At 43.0% G+C, this 19,412-nt stretch overlaps 1 protein-coding gene across 1 annotated transcript in view; it reads left to right on the forward strand.

Annotated features, from left to right (window-relative positions):
• The first annotated feature begins 111 nt into the window (after positions 1-111).
• The window catches only part of LOC114662318 (uncharacterized), a 29,397-nt gene continuing 10,096 nt past the window's right edge, over positions 112-19,412 (forward strand). Inside the window, exons 1-2 of the mRNA XM_051934908.1 lie at positions 112-130; positions 8,435-9,721. Coding sequence (XP_051790868.1) covers positions 112-130; positions 8,435-9,721 — 1,306 coding nt within the window. The remainder of the gene's footprint in view (positions 131-8,434; positions 9,722-19,412) is intronic.

The raw sequence follows: 19,412 nt of genomic DNA on the forward strand, positions 1-19,412 counted from the left end.
TGCCATTGGGATCTGTGCTCCGTGAAAAACGGCTTTTCATCTAGGGGTTTAAATATAATAAAACATATATATTATTACAGCAATTTAAAAAGTGGACCAATGTGAGAAGCTATGGCAAGGAAGAACTCAGGCAAGTAATTTCAACAGAAATGATTCAATAGATCTTTAACTTTCACTTTTGTGCTAATAGAGAAAAAGAAAAACAGATTTTCTGGAGACTAGTTTTTCTTTTTAAACATTGTATAGCTTAAGTAATCCTTTGTGATGGCTTAACATGCCAGTTCACCAGCAGCTCAGATGAGCACTGCAGAGGAGGGTGAAGTCGTCTCACAGATAATAATGGTGCACAGCTCCCCTCCATTCAGCGTCGGGTCATCATTATAGGATGTCCTGCTTTGCTTTATTTAATTAATGTCATTTGAGAATGTTCTTCTATGTTTTATTTTTACCTATTGTTTTGTTGTGAGAAATGTTTGTTATTTTAATGATGTCATTACAATGCCATTTTTTTCGGGGTGGAGTGTTATTTGTGGTGCTGATGGCCAAGCCTACCATAGTTAGCTTAGTGGATGGTGACATTATCGTGCTGCTACTATAATGAATGGCTCTACATACAAACTCACAGCTAAACTTAAAAAAATAAGATTTGTTATAGCTAGCACTGAATATATATAGTATATCATTATTATTATTATATTATTAAAGACCTTAGCCACTTTCCTCCTTCCTCCATTCCAGACTGTCTCTTGTTCTACGTGTTCCTTCAGCACATTTCCTCTTTATTTGCGCAGGCGTATGAACGTCTCTGCACTGGCGCTCCCTCCCTCAAGTTCATTCCCACTTAACCTGTTTCTCTGACTCTCTTTATATTCAAGGTGCCTTTCTCGATGCTTAACCGGCTTTATACTTTTAGTCTCCGAAAGCAACTCTGTCAGAGTCCATCTTATGGCTTTACTCCTCTTTGTGGGTCTCACACTCGCACATACTGAACAATCACAATAAAGCCAAATTGACCAGTAAGAGATGGACTGGACACACAAACTTTGGTGTTTTATTAAATAGTAGATATATATTGTAATCGATAAGGCACAACACAGACAAAAAGTTGGGGAACCACCAAGTAATCATTGTATATTGTGAGAAAAAGATTGTATAAATTCAAAATGGCAAGAAATCAAATTCTTCTTTTTGGATGAAAATCCATGAACAAGACTGGCTTCTTCAGGAAGTGGTGGTGATTATATGCATTCTACCCCAGTAGGGAAAGTGCTTGGTGAAGAAGTAGGCATGTCTTTGAGATGGGTCCAGCTGCAGACCTCTGCATCTCCGTGATTCAGTAGCTCTTGTTGACATCCAATTGGATTGCAGGTTTTTGTCACTTGGTTTACTTGACTAAACTCCCTCTTCCCATCTGGGAGCCTCTCGAAACCAACACCATCGATAATGTAACCGAATGAGCTGGTAGATGAGGACAAATCACACATTGAACAAGGGGATGGTGTAAAAGTGTTAAGTGCGTTTATTAAACAAAAATCAAAACAGTGTCCAAATAAATAGTGCAGTGCTCAATGATAATCCATAAATAAATAATCCACAAAAACAAGTGAATAGTGGGGATAAAAACACAATAAATAAATCCATTAAAAGCAGATGCTAAAAACGCAGTCACTGGCTCCTTTACGTTCTTTTCAGTATGATGATCCCGGCGCACTTCTTTCTTCATCTCCCCGGCTCACCCATAACTCGCGCAGCCAGCGAAGACTCAGCAGCCACGATCTTCATCCCCTGATCCCCATCTTGGCTGCCTCCTTCCAGCACTGCCAGACCATCTGAGGTCGACTCTCCTCCAGTCATACCTTGGATCCCTGGGGAGGTCATCAGACATGTTCGCGCACACCATTAATCAGTGGGACGAAACAGCACCTAGAGCGCCACAACCTATGCTTCTTCGCAGGGTCCCTGTTTGTGCTGCCTTTCCACCCTAGGTTGCCGGATTGTCCTCCCAAGACTGTTCCTCCGCCGCAACTTAGCCTCTGTCTATTTTGCTTCCCTCTCGCACTCGCACTTCTCCTTTTTATATGTTGGGACATGACAAAGGTGTGGCAATAAGCAGTTCCCGGCATCAATTACGGGCACGCATCACGCCCAGAAAATGATCCTGCCATGCTACCATGCTCCCTCCTTAAAGCTGTGAGTGCGCTGATTAGTTAAAATGGTGCCTATAATCTGCAGACCTCACTTTACCACAGTATGGTCATAACGAAATCCACCAATGGTCAAGACATAATAAATGTGTAAGCTCAAACCACTAGCTTCCTTTCAACCTAGTGGAGCATTATTTTAGGAGAAAGGTAGGCCTCTGTAAACAGCTATATCTTATTCCGTTAAGCAGTGTTACACTTTCAGAGTTCAGCACTTAATTAATCAGAGAAATATATATTCCGAATAAATCATGTTTATCCCAAAAGATTATTCATGTATATCTCTAATCATTTTAGAATAAAGTTTACTTTTCAATATCAGGGTAGGATGGTGGCACAATGGACACCTTTACCTCTGGTGTTAATATGTGTTAAATAGCCTGATTGCATCCCCATGTAATTAAGACAGGTTACATTTATTCCTGGCAATTAAATGTGTCTCCATTGTCTGCAATGTGTCAAACCAGAGATCCAATGTCACCTTCACTATGAAAAATTCAAACCTGATCACCAATTGTCACACATACTTTCACTTACTTGATTCTTTTATATATTTACTAGCAATGTAAGCCCATGCTGTAAAAAGCCCAGGGTTCTAGAAACTATTGAAATTGTCAGAAAAAAAACTGAAATGTAGACATGTCAAGTAAATTGAAAGGAACTATTCTGGGCATCTCTCTCCTAGGAGAAATCATTTTGCTGACATGCTTGCATCGCTTGTGCATTAGCGGCAGGAAGAAAAAGAAAGGGATACCTGTTTTGCCGATGTTAGCGGTTAGATAGATAGATAGATAGATAGATAGATAGATAGATAGATAGATAGATAGATAGATAGATAGATAGATAGATAGATAGATAGATAGATAGATACATACTTTATTAATCCCAATGGGAAATTCACATTCTTCAGCAGCAGCATACTGATACAATAAATAATATTAAATTAAAGAATGATAATAATACAGGTGAAAAACAGACAATAACTTTGTATAATGTTAAATGTTAATGTTTACCCCCCCCCCCCCCCCCCGGATGGAATTAAAGAGTCGCATAGTTTGGGGGAGGAACGATCTCCTCAATCTGTCAGTGGAGCAGGACAGTGACAGCAGTCTGTCGCTGAAGCTGCTCTTCTGTCTGGAGATGATCCTGTTTAGTGGATGCAGTGGATTCTTCATAATTGATAGGAGCCTGCTGAGCGCCATTCGCTCTGCCACAGATGTTAAACTGTCCAGCTCCATGCCAACAATAGAGCCTGCCTTCCTCACCAGTTTGTCCAGACGTGAGGCGTCTTTCCTCTTAATGCTGCCTCCCCAGCACACCACCGCGTAGAAGAGGGCGCTCGCCACAACTGTCTGATAGAACATCTGCAGCATCTTATTGCAGATGTTGAAGGACGCCAGCCTTCTAAGGTAGTATAACCGGCTCTGTCCTTTCTTGCACAGCACTTTGTCTTTCTTCAGGGGTTTCGTATTGCTGACGTGTTCGCCTCGCTTGTGTTATTAGCGGCTAAGCAAGTTTCTGTTTCGTCTGAGGCAGAGTCCTTACCCCTGACTCCACCTCTCACTTCCAGGCCGGACAGACACACACATTTCCATGTGTAGATGTTTGTATATAAGATAGCGCTGTTAAATGTCATCACTTATTTGTTTCTGACCACCTCTGACTGTGGTCTGAATGATCTGATCACAAGTACATTCATTTTTGCATTAAATGTGGTCAGTTGCTATCCAATAGTGATCGAGTTACCAAAAATGCATGTTAAAGGAATGACACTTCATGTCACTGTGTTGTTATCACTTCTCAACAGTTGGTTACAAAGATGGGCAAAGTGCAATTCAACACCATTTAGCCGACTAACCCCCCAACATACCAGTCCACGCTATTATGATGTCATACCAGCATATTCCAAGCCTTTCAAGCCCTCTGACCCTTTCCTCAAGGCCATTCATAACACTGCCTTCAATGGTATCGTGTGGTTGTCTCATCAAATGCCTGAAGTATCTTAGCTTGTGAGTTTTAATGTGACTCACAGCTCTCCTTCTGTTCTAGCTATCTTGTAGAGGTGATCAGAAGTCATCATCCTTGCCAATGAGATTCTTAGAAACTGTTTGATGCATTTGTTCTCAAAAGCATATATGTTGTAACGGCTGACCCCTTACCCAGCCGGCAGCTACACCTCCAAGACCTGTGGCCTGGATAATTTACTGAGGTTAAATCTAACTATCAAGCCATACCTCTAACAAATTAAACTTCCCCCACAATCAATGATGTAAATATAAGCAAACAAAAGCAGGTATGTAAAATTAAACTGATTAAATGTATTAAATGAAACAACAAGACAAATGCAAAATAAAAAGATAAACATATAAATATAAATATCCCTCCACCACACCAACAACGAGACACCACCATATATAAATACAACAAAACCCTCCCTGTCCCCCTGTAACATATAACAAACAACATGAATAACAAAAAATGAATGATATACGGGATGATCGTGAACTTGAGTCCGGTTATAAAAACTGTCCTGAATGCGGTTGACTGAAATAGCGAAAAATGAGTCGTTTGATTTTCCCGGACAAAATGGAGCAGCCTCACCGTGAATCCTCGGCGTGTGGTGGATGATGAATTCCAACCCCGGGGTCTCTCGTGATGAGGTTATTGAAGTAAGTCCGGCAGATAGAAAAAACAAACTGGAAGGAAATGCGCGATGTGGAATACAACAGGTACAGATGGCACGTGGTCGTGAATGTGAAAAATCTCCTTCTCTTCTCTCCTCTCCTTCCTCTTCTCTCTCTCTCCTCTCTCTCTTTTCCGGCTATTCCCTCCTGATGGCTTAAATAGTCCTGTGACGGCTGTAATTGATTAATAGTGAACAGGTGTTTTCCAAGGTAGAGGCTGTGGTCTTCTTCCATCATCATTTACTGATGCACACACATAAACAGCAAACGGGTCAATGGAAACGAGACGCACTCAGTACTGACATTTTACAACACTAACTATGAAACCCCGCTACAATGTGACTGTCTTCTTCCTGTTACAACATCCAGTCTACACATCCATCCATATTACTAACCGAGAATGCTAAACCGGATGATGGACGCAGGCACATCTGGCCATGGGCCGTAGCTGCAAAAAGACGTACTGCGCAGGCGCAAAAAGAGTCCGCGAGAGTCGGCTGAGGAGCCGAGAAAGGCAGACAAAAGAGGGCGAGAGAGGCGGATGAGGGGCCGCGAGAGGCGCAGGCGCAAAAAGAGTCCGCGAGAGTCGGAGAAAGGCGGAGAAAAGAGGGCGACAAAGGCGGATGAGGGGCCGCGAGTGGCGGACAAGACCACAGAAAAAAGGAGTGAGCACATACAAAAAGGAGAAATGAGGCGCAAAGTCAAACGCGGGAAAAGCACGAAACACATTGCACACGAAACTAGACCCGAAAAAAAAAAAAAAAAAAAAAAAAAAGAGGCTCGCGCACAACAGCAAGGCCCCCCCCCCCCCCACAGGCACCGGACGGGACACACACCAAGAGGGGGATTCAACAAGCCCATGGAACACAAAAAAAAGAACACAAAACCACCCCACAGACCCTTCAAGCGAGGGACGGGACACACACAAAGATGGGGATTCAACAAGACACAGGAACACAAAAAGAAAGAAGACGCTCGCGCAACAACAATCCTCAACAATCCCCCCCCCCCCCCCCACCCACATCCATAAGAAGTCACACCCAAAGCCACATATTCTAAAGTGAACGTCAGCACCTTCACACTAGACAGCATAGGTGTCAGCATTGGTGGATCTCCTTACAATAAAGCACTATTAACCATTCAACTGCAGAAAAGGAAACATATTAACAGTGACTGTGACCCTCCTTATTACTTATCCATATTTCGGATGCTGAGAAAGAAACAAGTCATGAATACACGGTCACGGGTACAAAACGAAAAGGAAAGGATAACAGGAACAAACACACGAACACGAAAGAAACAACAAAATAGACGGCTATGCAGCATAGGTGGATCTCATTACAATAAGGCACTATTAACCGTTCAACCGCAGAAAAGTCTCCATATTAACAGTGAGTGCAATACTCCTTATTACTTATCCATATTTCTAAAAGAAAAAATGTCTCGACTCCAAAAACGCAAAGCTCAACTAAAGCTTCTAACTAACGATGTACCTAAAAGTAAAAACTTTATGAACTGCGTTAGATCCTACAATAGTTCATTTGATTTTAGTAAATATCAGGCCACCAAAAGGCAATGGCCCATACTGCTTTCCCATATGTGCACAAATACTGCATCGCATTGGAACAGTGCACCCTGAAACAAATCAACAACGCAAATATGCACAAATCTACATCCTGGATCCACATGACGCAAACTACCAATCAAAGTGCTGCATCGCAACAGGCACGGATTCAAAACGAAACACCTCCCATCTCAGACATACGTTAACGGCAAGGAAGGCTACAACGGGCTTCTCACACAGCACAGGCAAATCGATTACAGCTCCAAAACAACACGTCCCAAATACTACACATGCAACAACGCGCCTCTCAAACGGCACAAGCAAACCATACACCGGGAAAATTCATTCGGATTAATGAATGTCATTTGCAATCATTGTCATTCAGTTCACTTCCCTGAAGAAACAACTGGCAATACAAGTAATACATTTAGACGTTGTTGTCAAAAGGGTCAAATTAGACTGCCTTCTTTACATTCATATACTGAATATCTACAGAAGATTCTAACTGACGATGTACCTGAAAGTGAAATCTTTATCAACTGCATTAGATCCTACAAATCGGTATCCACTATGAACATTAACGGTGGCACTGCACGTGACATCCGTCTTCAAGAAATGTTGTTTATTGATGAATGTACAATGGCATGAAGTCACTTACTCAACACCATTCATAAACTTCTACAAACGTTTATGAATAATAATATTCGATTTGGAGGAAAGGTACTTTTATTAGGAGGAGATTTTAAACAGTGATTAGCTATTCTTCCAGATGCCATGCACTCAGCTATTGTTCAGTGCACCTTAAAATACGCAGACAATTGGCATTGCTTTCAAAAGATACAGTTAGTAAAAAAGATACGATGTCCAGAACCAGATCATAACAATTGCTTATTACAACTGAGAGATGGTACACTCACCAATACAGATGGACTTCAGCCACATATTATTACAATTCCTCAAGCCTTTATCTGCGACGACTTAGTTACAGAGAGATTTGGAACAGCAATCTCATTAGACCAAATGCCCCTTTTAACACAACGCACTATATTATGTCCAAAAAATATTAATGTGGAAAACATAAATACCCAAGTCATTCCATTACTTCCTGGAGAGACACAACTCTTTCTAAGCTCTGACAAAGTTGACTCTGATCACGATAATGACCATCTTCATTGACCTTACAAGTTCTGACCTGGAATTACCTTTTACACTTAAACGGCGTGTACAAAGAAATTTTCCAATAAACCTTTACACTGTGCCACACACTTTATTGTTTGCTTTCTATTTGCATCATCTACACCGTCACACTATTCTATATCTCATTCATACATCACGCTCTTTGTCATTCCCAACACCAGGGGTTGGCGAGCGAAGCGAGCAGGGGGCGGAGCCCCCTAGTATGTTTCTAAAGGAATGCTTCATCCAAAAATTATATTTTTATGTTCATTACACTATGTGGTTTGCAGTAATGGCCAAGATAAAATCTCATTCTTTAATGGAAGATGGGGATAATAAACTTTATGATAGTGTTACATTACAGCCAGGGTTTGCTGCCAGCTTTACCTTTTTAGTGCCTTCCCTGTTTATTTTAAATTATTTTTCAGATGTTTATTGCACATGCTTTTTTGTTAATATCGTTCTGTTTATATACTATTTAGTATTTATGTGTTCTGTGTTCTCTTCTGCTCCTTGTGTTTTGTGGCTGGAATCCATAGATGTGGAACCACTCTAACGTCACTGCTGAAGGACCTCCGTCAGACTTTATATTCCAAAGCTGTGAGCAGAATCTTTCAGTGGTTCATTGACATTTGAAGTGTGCTTTATTTCTTGTTCATTTGTCTGGCTTCTCAAATTATTGTTTTTTGCTCTTGTTTTATGGATTTGGACCGTTGGCAAATCCTCCTCTTCCTGTGTCCTAGAGGTAAAATACTGTAAACTCATTATGAAAATGTTTTTTGTAATTCTATTGTGTTTTTAATTTACAGGAGATGTAGACATACAACCTAGTTCACAACCCTGTGAGTTGAGACTGGTGCTTCTTGGGAAAACAGGAGTTGGAAAAAGTGCCTCTGGAAACACCATCCTGGGCAGAGATGAGTTCAAGTCTACTCTCAGCTTTCGCTCAATCACAAAACAATCCAAAAAAGGGACTGCCGTCGTGGATGGCAAAACTATCACTGTCGTTGACACCCCAGGCTTCTTTGATACTGAGCTCTCAGAAGAGGAAGTGAAAACTGAGATCTTGCAGTGCATGGTTCTCTCTTCTCCTGGGCCGCATGTCTTTGTGGTGGTGATTCCTGTTCGCAGATTCACACAAGAAGAGAGAGATGCTGTGAGGAAGGTCCAGGAGCTTCTAACAGACAGCGCCCCAGAATATGCACTGATTCTCTTCACTCACAAAGATCAGTTGGAAAATAAAATGAAAATTGAGGACTTCATAGCCGAAAATGAACATCTCATAGAGCTGGTCCGGAAGTGTGGCAACAGGTACCATAGCTTTAATAATAAAAACACAGAAGACCACCAGCAGGTTACCGAGCTTCTGACAAAGATTGAGAATATGGTGGCTCTCAATGGAGGGCAGTACTACACAAATGAATTGTATCAGAAAGTGGAAGAGGAAATTCAACAGGCTCAAGAAGAGATTATAATGGAGGAAGACAAACAGGTGCAGAAAGAACAGGAGGACATTAACAAGGAAGAGGAAAGCCTTCAGCAGAGTATGAAAGCCATCATGGAACAAGAGGAGAGGTACACTTCTCATGGAGGCCAGAAGTCAGGACCTGAATGGAAGAAACTGCAATCATTGAAAGAGAATTCAGAAAAAGAAATGAAGGAACTGGCAGAAAAGAAAAAAGATTCAAATAAGAAAACAGAAGATGAGAAAAACAAAGCAAGAGAAAAGGCTGAGAAGTCCAGCAGCTGCCTAAAGAAGATTTTGAACCTGGTAGTTGCTGTTCCAACTGGACTCTTGCTTGGTGCCATGGTGGGCTTAGCAACAGCTGTGAAGTTGGCTGCTAGCATGATAAAGGTACCTGGCTCCATTATAGGAGCTGCTGGCCTGGGGAGTACTCCTGTTTTAATTGCAGGTGGTGTTGCAGCAGCCACAGCTGCAACTCTCGGAGGAGTGATAGGTGCCGCCGCCGGGGTAAGTGCTGCTCTCGAGGCAGATGGTCCAATGGAAGCAGCAAAAACCACAGTTAGTGACATTTTAGAAATTGCAAGAAATAAAATTAAGGAGGTGGAAAACATGGCAAGTCAACAAAGCATCTGAGGGAAGAAGCAAAAGTTATGTACAAGAGTGAGTCAAAAAATGATCCTTACTCCGGCTGTAGAATTTATTTTAATCAACTTTCAGAAAAGACAAATACATAATTTTTCGACATAATCTCCCTGCTTTTCAATACACTTTGTCCACCTGTCAACAAGCTTTCGGATTCCATCCATCCATCCATTATCCAACCCGCTATATCCTAACTACAGGGTCACGGGGGTCTGCTGGAGCCAATCCCAGCCAACACAGGGTGCAAGGCAGGAAACAAACCCTGGGCAGGGCGCCATGCCTTCATTAAAAAATGCTTTAGGCTGAGCTGCACACCACGAATGCACTACTGTCTTCACCTCTTCATCACTCATGAATCTTCATCCTCATAAGGCTTCTTTCAGGGGACTAAACAGGTGATAGTCCAGTGGGACAAGATCAGGACTATAAGGAGGATGCTTTAACACCTCGTGTTGTGGTGTGAAATTTTGCATACAAGTTGATAAATGTTTTGTATGTCTTTATATGTAACTTAGGCAAGTAATGTAATATTAGTGTTACATTAGTGAGAAGCATTCATGTTTACCCCCGAGGACTAAGTCAGGATAGTGAATTTTATGACAGGGGTGGGGGAAGTGCCTTAAACAAGTTTGGCAAATGATTCTCTGCAGGACTCTCTCAATCAACCCCCACAGGAAAGCGAGACTGCCTAGCTGGCAAGCTTCACGTTAACATATGGTTTTGGGGAGTGGTGTGAAGGTATTCTTTGACCCATTGGCCCGAAGTATGGATGTTTGGAATTGGCTTGTATCAGAAGCCTTTAAGTACCATGAGGCCCTATTGGCTGTATGGGTTGGACAGAAAATCTATACATTTGCTTGCTTTACCCGTCTCTCTCTCTCACCAAATGATGAAGGAGCATCTTACACACCATGAACCGAAAAGGATAACACAATGAAGAGTACAGCACGGCAGCCATATTGACACAGGCATGCAGACTGTTCTGAAGAAAGCTATCCAAAAATGAAAGCTTAACTAGAGACATTTTAAGTAACTAACACGTCTGTGTGCCTCCTGAAACTACATATCAGCATTTATCAGGTTGTATGGTTGCTAATATCCAAATGCACTTTGAATATTGTTATTATTTATGTATATTATAAATAATTAATTATTTAAATTGTAATTTAACTCCTGCTTGTCTTTTACTACACCTAACTGCCTGAGGTCATAGATGTAGAAGGGAAGGTGGCGAGAAGTTATATGGTACAGTACCTTATAAACAGTAGTAAGTCTGTGAGCTTTGAGGCATTCTGACAAAGGCTACACATTAATAATACAAAAGGGGAAAGCAGAGTAATATACTACTCTACCAAGACAAAATACCTCAAAATGAAGTTTTTTTCAGACTGTCAATAGTCTTGGTAGCGGTGTGTGGACTTGCAAAAACACAATGCCATTGGATAACAGTCCTTTACATTTTGTCTGAAGTTTAGGCTTTAGCTCAGTTTGTGCTCTTCTGTGAGTTGTTTCAGTACTCATCTTGCACACACTTTTTGAAATCCTTCTTTGATTATTGCATAGGCAGACCCATGGCTGTTTTGTAAATGATTTGCCACATCATCTACTGTCGCTTATCTATTCAACAGAATCATTTCACTCAATGCTCGCTGAATGTTGTCATTGGTCATGAACGTGGACGGGTGTTTGGCTCCTTCTTCATGGCTGACACTTGTGCAAACTTCCTTGAACTTCTCTATCCATTCATATGCACTTGTTCGTGACAAAACACTTTCTTCATACTATGCACAAAGTCTTCGATAAATATTGGCACCAGGCACACCCTCAGACCACAAAAAACAAATCACTGCACGTTGCTCTTCTTTTGTGCAAATCACTAGTGGGGCAGCCATTGTTTCTCACACTGCAGTTACAGATGATCTGATGTAACACCTTCACTCCTACCTGCACAGCAGTGACTGGGGAGACAGGGACCTCGTACAAAAAGCGCTGATAAGACAAAAGTTTTAATAAAACTTGTACTTCCAGTGATAGTCGACATTGTCTTTTATGACTGTTTCTCATGAGCTACTGAGGTTTATTGCTATTACATAAATAGCTTAAAGGTCAGAAGGGGACAGTATTAGGTGAGGCACTTAGTTGTTGTAATGCCTTTAATTTTGTATTCTGTGATTAACAAATTAAAATATTTCATACTTAAATCTCCTCACATATTTGAATAGTGCTTTTAAATTAAGTTAACCCTTTCTGTTTAAAAGGTAGGCAGTGAATTGCATGTAGAAAATTTGTCTCAGGAACAACAAGTCAAAGTCACCATCATTGATGTTCCTTAACACAACCATTCCAATTTGTGTCTTGTAGTTTTTACTCTAATACTCTAATACATTATATCTTTGGCTTGTGGGTAACGGAATCTGAACAAAATGCATTCTTTTTTTAAAGATCTTTAATAACTGTATTACAATAAATAATTATTAATTACATTATATATATATTATATATTAACTAGCCATGTGCGCCCAACTACGTTGCGCGTGTTAAAGTTGTCTGTGAAGTGCTGCCTGTTTAAAAGTCGTGAACTGGGCCCTTCGTCGCACAGCATTATGATTTTTTATAAGGGAAACAAAATTAGAAAACAAAACCCTTGGACACTGATTTGATAGGAACAGCCTACTCGGAATCACTGTCCAAATAGTAATTATGTGGTGGTGGAGGAGCATTTCTGCTTCTCTCCGTTAACAGTCCGTCTCGTTTTCATGACGCTGTCATTTCCTGTCATGATCTCTTCTCAACCTTTCTCCAATCTCGCAGGTTGCTTTGTGGCAATCCAAAGAGTAAGGAAGAGGCAATGCTTCTTTCTTGAACTCCAAACGCCGACTGATGGAAAATCACAGAAGTGTGCCTAACTTATATACTCTGACTGCCGACTCCAAGAAGTGGGTGAACATTCGATTTGGACAAAGTGCTGCCAACGACGGTCAATAGAAACACAAAAAACCACAGTCTCAACAACGAAGCAGGTGTCGACGCCAGATCTAAACACAAAGCACGGTGTCGACGTCAGATCTAAACACAAAGAGTGCTATCAACAGTGTTTGTAAACAAAAGTAACAACCAAGGTGTTGTGTATTCAGCCAGTACAAACAGCACGTAGTCTCCTTTAGTTCAATCCTCTTTAATCACCACCCTCCAACCTCATCCAACGATCCTCCACCTCACTTCCTCTCCTCCTCCATCACTACTGCCCTCTACTGAACACAGCAGGAACACCACACAAGGCAGTGAATTCGCGGACAAACAAAGATCAAGATCCAAATGAAGATTATATATAAAGATAAACGTATTAATTATAATAATTATAATTCATATTGATTAAATAAATGCAGAAAAAAATTAAGCAGGGAAAATATAAAAATGTATTGTCAATATTATCTGCCATTCTTCCTGGCGGATCCTGCTCTGTGAGACTGGGTGGGAAGTGTCTGTAAACTACCATCCTTCTATGGGGTTTAAGTCTGAGTTTAGGTAGGTCATGCAAGGACAGTCAGATACTTGTCCCGATGCCACTCCAGTGTGTTGTCTTGGCTGTATACTTTGTATCATTTTCATGCTGAAGTGAGGACTGTCATCTCCGTCTGAGGTTACACGCACTCTGGAGTAGGTTTTCTTCAAGGACATCATTGTATCTAGCTACATTCATCCTTCCCTCGATTCTATCTCCCTGTCCCTGTCACCATCATACATCACTATAGGGTTAGGCAGTTGATGAGCACTGCCTATTCTTTGCCAGAAATAGTACTTGGAGTTGTGTCCAAAGTGTTCAATTTTTGTCTCATCAGACCAGACAATCTTTTCCTTCAAGCTCTTAGAGAATTTTAAATGCCACCTGGCCAACTCCAAGTGAGCTATTATATATAGCTTTTACTCAAGAGGGACTTCTGTCTAGCCACTCTTCCATAAACACCTGCTTAATGGAGTGCTGCATAAATGGTTGTCCTTCCAAAATATTCTTAAGCTTTGTCTAAGTGACTATTGGGTTCTTAGTCACCTCAAAGGCCAAGGCCCTTCTTTCATGGTTACTCGGTTTGGCAGGATGGCCAACTCTAGAAAAAGTCCTGGTGATTTCTAACTTCTTCAGTTTTACAAATACTGAGGTCACTGTGTTTCTGGAAATATTCAAAGCTTTTGTCTCATCAGACCGGAAAATCTTTTTCCTCGTAGTCTCAGAGTCTTAAACTGTTGTGTGCCTTTTAGTTAAGAGAAGCATCCATCAAGCCACTCTACTATAATCTCCTGATTGATGGAGTGCTGCTGAGATGATTGTCGTTCTGACAGGTTCTCTCATCTCAGCAGAGGACTTCTGAAACTCTGTTAAACTGACTATTAGGTCTTTAATCCTCTCCATGATCAAACCCCTCCTTACCCAGTTACTCAGTCCTAGTCCTAGTCCTAGTCCTAGTGGTTTTAAATGTCTTTTATTTCACAATCATTGAGACCACTGTGATTGTGAAAAACCCCTAGAGCTTTAGAAATGGTTTATCCTCATTCCCTGATCTATGCCTCACTACAATTTGATCACACAGGTCTACAGAGAGTTCTTTGGATTCCTTGGTCTGTTTTTTGTCTTGACATGCAGTGCGAATTGCGGGGTCTTACTTACACAGCTGTGTGCCTTTTTAAATGCTGTTATCAATCAAGTTCTAGATACATCTCAAGAAGTATTAGAGCAAACAGGATGCAACTGATCACAATTTAGAGTGCCACAGCAAAGGGTCTGAATACTTATAGGAAGGAGAGATTTCAGCTTTTGATTTTAATACATTTACAAACCTTTCTGAAAACATGTTTTCACTTTCTCATTATGGGTTGCTGAGTGTAAAGTGATGGGCAAAAATGTATCCATTTAAAATTAAATCTACAACACAACAAAGCCCAGAAAGTGAAGGCATCTGAATATGTTTTGAATCTACTGTGTATGTAAGAAAGCATAATTTAATTTTTTTAATATGCGATGACCTATGATTAATTTTCTTAGTCATTATTATTGAGTTAGTAATTATATTGCTCATTTTAGACTAGAATATATTAGAGATTTAATGAAAATAACATAATCTAATATTAATGTGTTTTGAATAGTGATGATTGGTAGGATCAACCAAAGCATTTTTCACAGTGAATATGCTGTGTTCACTGGTGAACTTGTTTGCTGAATATTTCCCTTGAAATTAGCCATGCAGCAAAGTTAGAGGAACTTTTTTCCCAGTGCCCCATGATGGTTGGTGAAGCCAACATGACATCACAGAGCTGTAACAGCCAATGTCTGATTGGTCAGTCCCACAAGCATATAAAACTGACCCTAGTAGTTGGCGGTATACCAAATCTTCTATAAATACTTATTCAGGTGTGAATTTAATAAGAACTGATTTTCTAGCATGGTAAAAAAAATGTGCATGCAGAATAAAATTGGAAATGTGTCATGTATTCATGTCTTCAAGGTACTGTCTTATTGTATGTACTTGTTTGTCACCTGTATATAATACATGAGTCTACCTTTTTAATAAACTCATCGGACAAAAAGTTATTCGCCTCTGGCTAAATCTTACCTATTAGTACATACTGTAACTCCTCTGTGTGACTGAAGAACAGCTGCAATTCTGTCTGGTGCAGATGACACCCCTTTGTGGATGTACGCAACATCAACTTTCATCCACTCTTCTAACACCAAATCCCACAGTTTGGCCAGGTTCATTGAATGACTCCTCTGGCTTTTCACTCTTTGTTGCATGCAGTCCCAGAGAATTTCTATGAGATTTAAATCTGAAGATTTTGTGGGCCAGTTGAGATGTGTGAATGTTTCAGAATGTTCTTTGTGCCAAATGCACACAGTTCCAGCTCTGTACATGCCACAGTTGTCGTCTTGGAAGACTGGGATAGCCTTTCTATGTTCAATTTGGAGATGAAGCACAAAAGGTAACACTTTGTAAGTAATCAACAAAAGTTGGAACACCTGTAGGAATTGTTTAGCTGTCAGAATGTGTGACTCACAGTGACAGCTCCTATCAGTCAGCTCTGTCTTTTAAACACAGTTTTGGTGATGATTAGCAGTTGACTGCAATGTTTGCCACTACTGGAATATCCTTCGGGCACACCTGAAAAGTCACCAACTTTCTGTGCATTATGCCTTTTGTCATGGCTGTACACAGTATGGTGAGTTTTGTGTTACCCATAGTGCTCTGCAGTTGATGCAAACAGGAAGGAATGAAGAATTAATCTGCTTCAGTATTACACTTATTAGGTAGCATCAGCATCAAGCAAGAAGTGTGTAAAGGAAAAGTAATAAAAAACAAAATGTACTTTTTGGTCCGAGAGGGGTGATAACCAGCTATGAAAACTGTGGGAGTCAAACCTCAATGATTTCATACTTTCTTTTCCTGTTTTCACTGCACAAACTTTGGATGTTTTAATATTTCATTTTATTATTTTTATATTAGGTAGGCACAGTGGTGCAGTACTCAGCACTGCTGTCTAGCAGCTCGTGTCACATTTGTGGCTGTATTATATGATCCAGCATATTCAAAAAATCATTTCCCAAGCCTCTGACACACTTAATGACCACTCAAAACTAGTTCAGTTTTTCCTTCCCCATTGACTTTAATGCACTTTTTCCAAACTCTGTGAAGTTCCTAAACATTTCCACACTTTTGCTGCACTCAAGACGAGGCAAATTGAACAAGGTTTACCTGTCACTAATTATAATCATAATTTTACCTATAATTATAATTATAATCATAATCATGGTCCTAGTTTGCCTTGGGTGGCCCGACCAGGGGCATAAAGCCCCCGACAACAGAGCTCCTAGGATCATTGGGACACGCAAACCCCTCCACCACAATAAGGTGGCGGCTAAAGGAGGGATATAGGTAAAATTATGAAGGGGAAGGAGCCTGAGCTAGTGTGCGAAGTTGAGAGGTTCCGGCTAGATATAGTCGGACTCACCTCGACGCACAGCTTCGACTCTGGAACCAATCTCCTTGAGAGGGGCTGGACTCTGTACCACTCTGGAGTTGCCCCCGGTGAGAGGCGCCAAGCAGGTGTGGGTATACTTATTGCCCCCCAACTTGGAGCCTGTACATTGGGGTTTACCCCAGTGGACGAGAGGGTAGCCTCCCTTCGCCTTCGGGTGGGGGGACGGGTCCTAACTGTTGTTTGTGCATATGAACCGAACAGCAGTTTGGAGTACCCACCCTTTTTGGAGTCCCTGGAGGGTGTGCCAGAGGGCATACCTTCTGGGGACTCCCTCGTTCTGCTGGGAGACTTCAATGCTCACGTGGGCAATGACAGTGAGACCTGGAAGGGTGTGATTGGGAGGAATGGCCCCCCCGATCTGAACCCGAGCGGTGTTTTGTTATTGGACTTCTGTGCTTGTCACGGATTGTCCATAACGAACACCATGTTCAAGCATAGGGGTGTTCATATGTGCACTTGGCACCAGGACACCCTAGGCCTCAGTTCGATGATCGACTTTGTGGTCGTGTCGTCGGACTTGCGGCCACATGTCTTGGACACTCGGGTGAAGAGAGGGGCGGAGCTGTCAACTGATCACCACCTGGTGGTGAGTTGGCTTCGATGGTGGGGGAGGATGCCGGTCAGGCGTGGTAGGCCCAAACGTGTTGTGAGGGTCTGCTGGGAACGTCTGGCAGAGCCCCCTGTCAGAAGTAGCTTCAACTCCCACCTCCGGCAGAACTTCGACCACATTGGGGGACATTGAGCCCGAATGGGCCATGTTCCGTGCCTCTATTGTTGAGGCAGCTGACCGGAGCTGTGGCCGTAAGGTGGTCGGTGCCTGTCGTGGCGGCAATCCCCGAACCCGTTGGTGGACACCGGCGGTGAAGGATGCCGTCAAACTGAAGAAGGAGTCCTACAGGACCCTTTTGTCCTGTGGGACCCTGGAGGCAGCTGATAGGTACCGGCAGGCCAAGCGGAATGCGGCTTTGGTGGTTGCTGAGGCAAAAACTCGGGCATGGGAGGAGTTTGGGGAGGCCATGGAGAATGACTTTCGGATGGCTTCGAGGAGATTCTGGTCCACCATCCGGCGTCTCAGGAAGGGGAAGCAGTGCAGTGTCAACACTGTATATGGTGGGGATGGTGCGCTGCTGACCTCGACTCGGGATGTTGTGGGTCAGTGGGGGGAATACTTCGAAGACCTCCTCAATCCCATTAACATGCCTTCCAATGAGGAAGCAGAGCCTGGGGACTCAGAGGTGGGCTCCCCCATCTCTGGGACTGAGGTCACCGAGGTGGTCAAAAAACTCCTTGGTGGCAGGGCCCCGGGGGTGGATGAGATACGCCCGGAGTTCCTCAAGGCTCTGGATGTTGTAGGACTGTCTTGGCTGACACGCCTCTGCAACATCACATGGACATCAGGGACAGTGCCTCTGGATTGGCAGACCGGGGTGGTGGTCCCCCTCTTTAAGAAGGGGGATCGGAGGGTGTGTTCCAACTACAGAGGGATCACACTCCTCAGCCTCCCTGGAAAAGTCTATTCAGGGGTCCTGGAGAGGAGGGTCCGTCGGATAGTCGAGCCTCGGATTCAGGAGGAACAGTGTGGTTTTCGTCCTGGTCGCAGAACAGTGGACCAGCTCTGTACCCTTAGCAGGGTCCTGGAGGGTGCATGGGAGTTTGCCCAACCAGTCTACATGTGTTTTGTGGACTTGGAAAAGGCATTCGACCGTGTCCCTTGGGGAATCCTGTGGGGGGTACTCCGAGAGTATGGGGTACCGGCCCCCCTGATAAGGGCTGTTCGGTCCCTGTACGATCGGTGCCAGAGCCTGGTCCGCATTGCCGGCAGTAAGTCGAACCCGTTTCCAGTGAGAGTTGGACTCCGCCAGGGCTGCCCTTTGTCACCGATTCTGTTCATAACTTTTATGGACAGAATTTCTAGGCGCAGCCAGGGCGTTGAGGGGGTCCGGTTTGGTGGGCTCAGGATTGGGTCATTGCTTTTTGCAGATGATGTTGTCCTGTTTGCTTCATCAGGCCGTGATCTCCAGCTCTCATTGGATCGGTTTGTAGCCGAGTGTGAAGCGGCTGGGATGAGAATCAGCACCTCCAAATCCGAGACCATGGTCCTCAGCCGGAAAAGGGTGGAGTGCCCTCTCAGGGTTGGTAGCGAGATCCTGTCCCAAGTGGAGGAGTTCAAGTATCTCGGGGTCTTGTTCACGAGTGAGGGAAGAATGGAGCGTGAGATCGACAGGCGGATCGGTGCGGCATCCGCAGTAATGCAGGCTCTGCATCGGTCTGTCGTGGTGAAAAAGGAGCTGAGCCATAAGGCAAAGCTCTCAATTTACCGGTCGATCTATGTTCCTACCCACACCTATGGTCATGAGCTATGGGTAGTGACCGAAAGAACGAGATCGTGAATACAAGCGGCCGAAATGAGTTTCCTCTGCAGGGTGTCTGGGCTCTCCCTTAAAGATAGGGTGAGAAGCTCAGTCATCCAGGAGGGGCTCAGAGTAGAGCCGCTGCTCCTCCGCATCGAGAGGAGTCAGATGAGGTGGCTCGGGCATCTGATCAGGATGCCTCCTGGACGCCTACCTGGTGAGGTGTTCCGGGCACGTCTAACCGGGAGGAGGCCCCGGGGAAGAGCCAGGACACGCTGGAGGGACTATGTCTCTCGACTGGCC

Source organism: Erpetoichthys calabaricus, chromosome 12 (assembly GCF_900747795.2).
Source record: "Erpetoichthys calabaricus chromosome 12, fErpCal1.3, whole genome shotgun sequence".
In the NCBI taxonomy this organism is placed as follows: domain Eukaryota; kingdom Metazoa; phylum Chordata; class Cladistia; order Polypteriformes; family Polypteridae; genus Erpetoichthys; species Erpetoichthys calabaricus.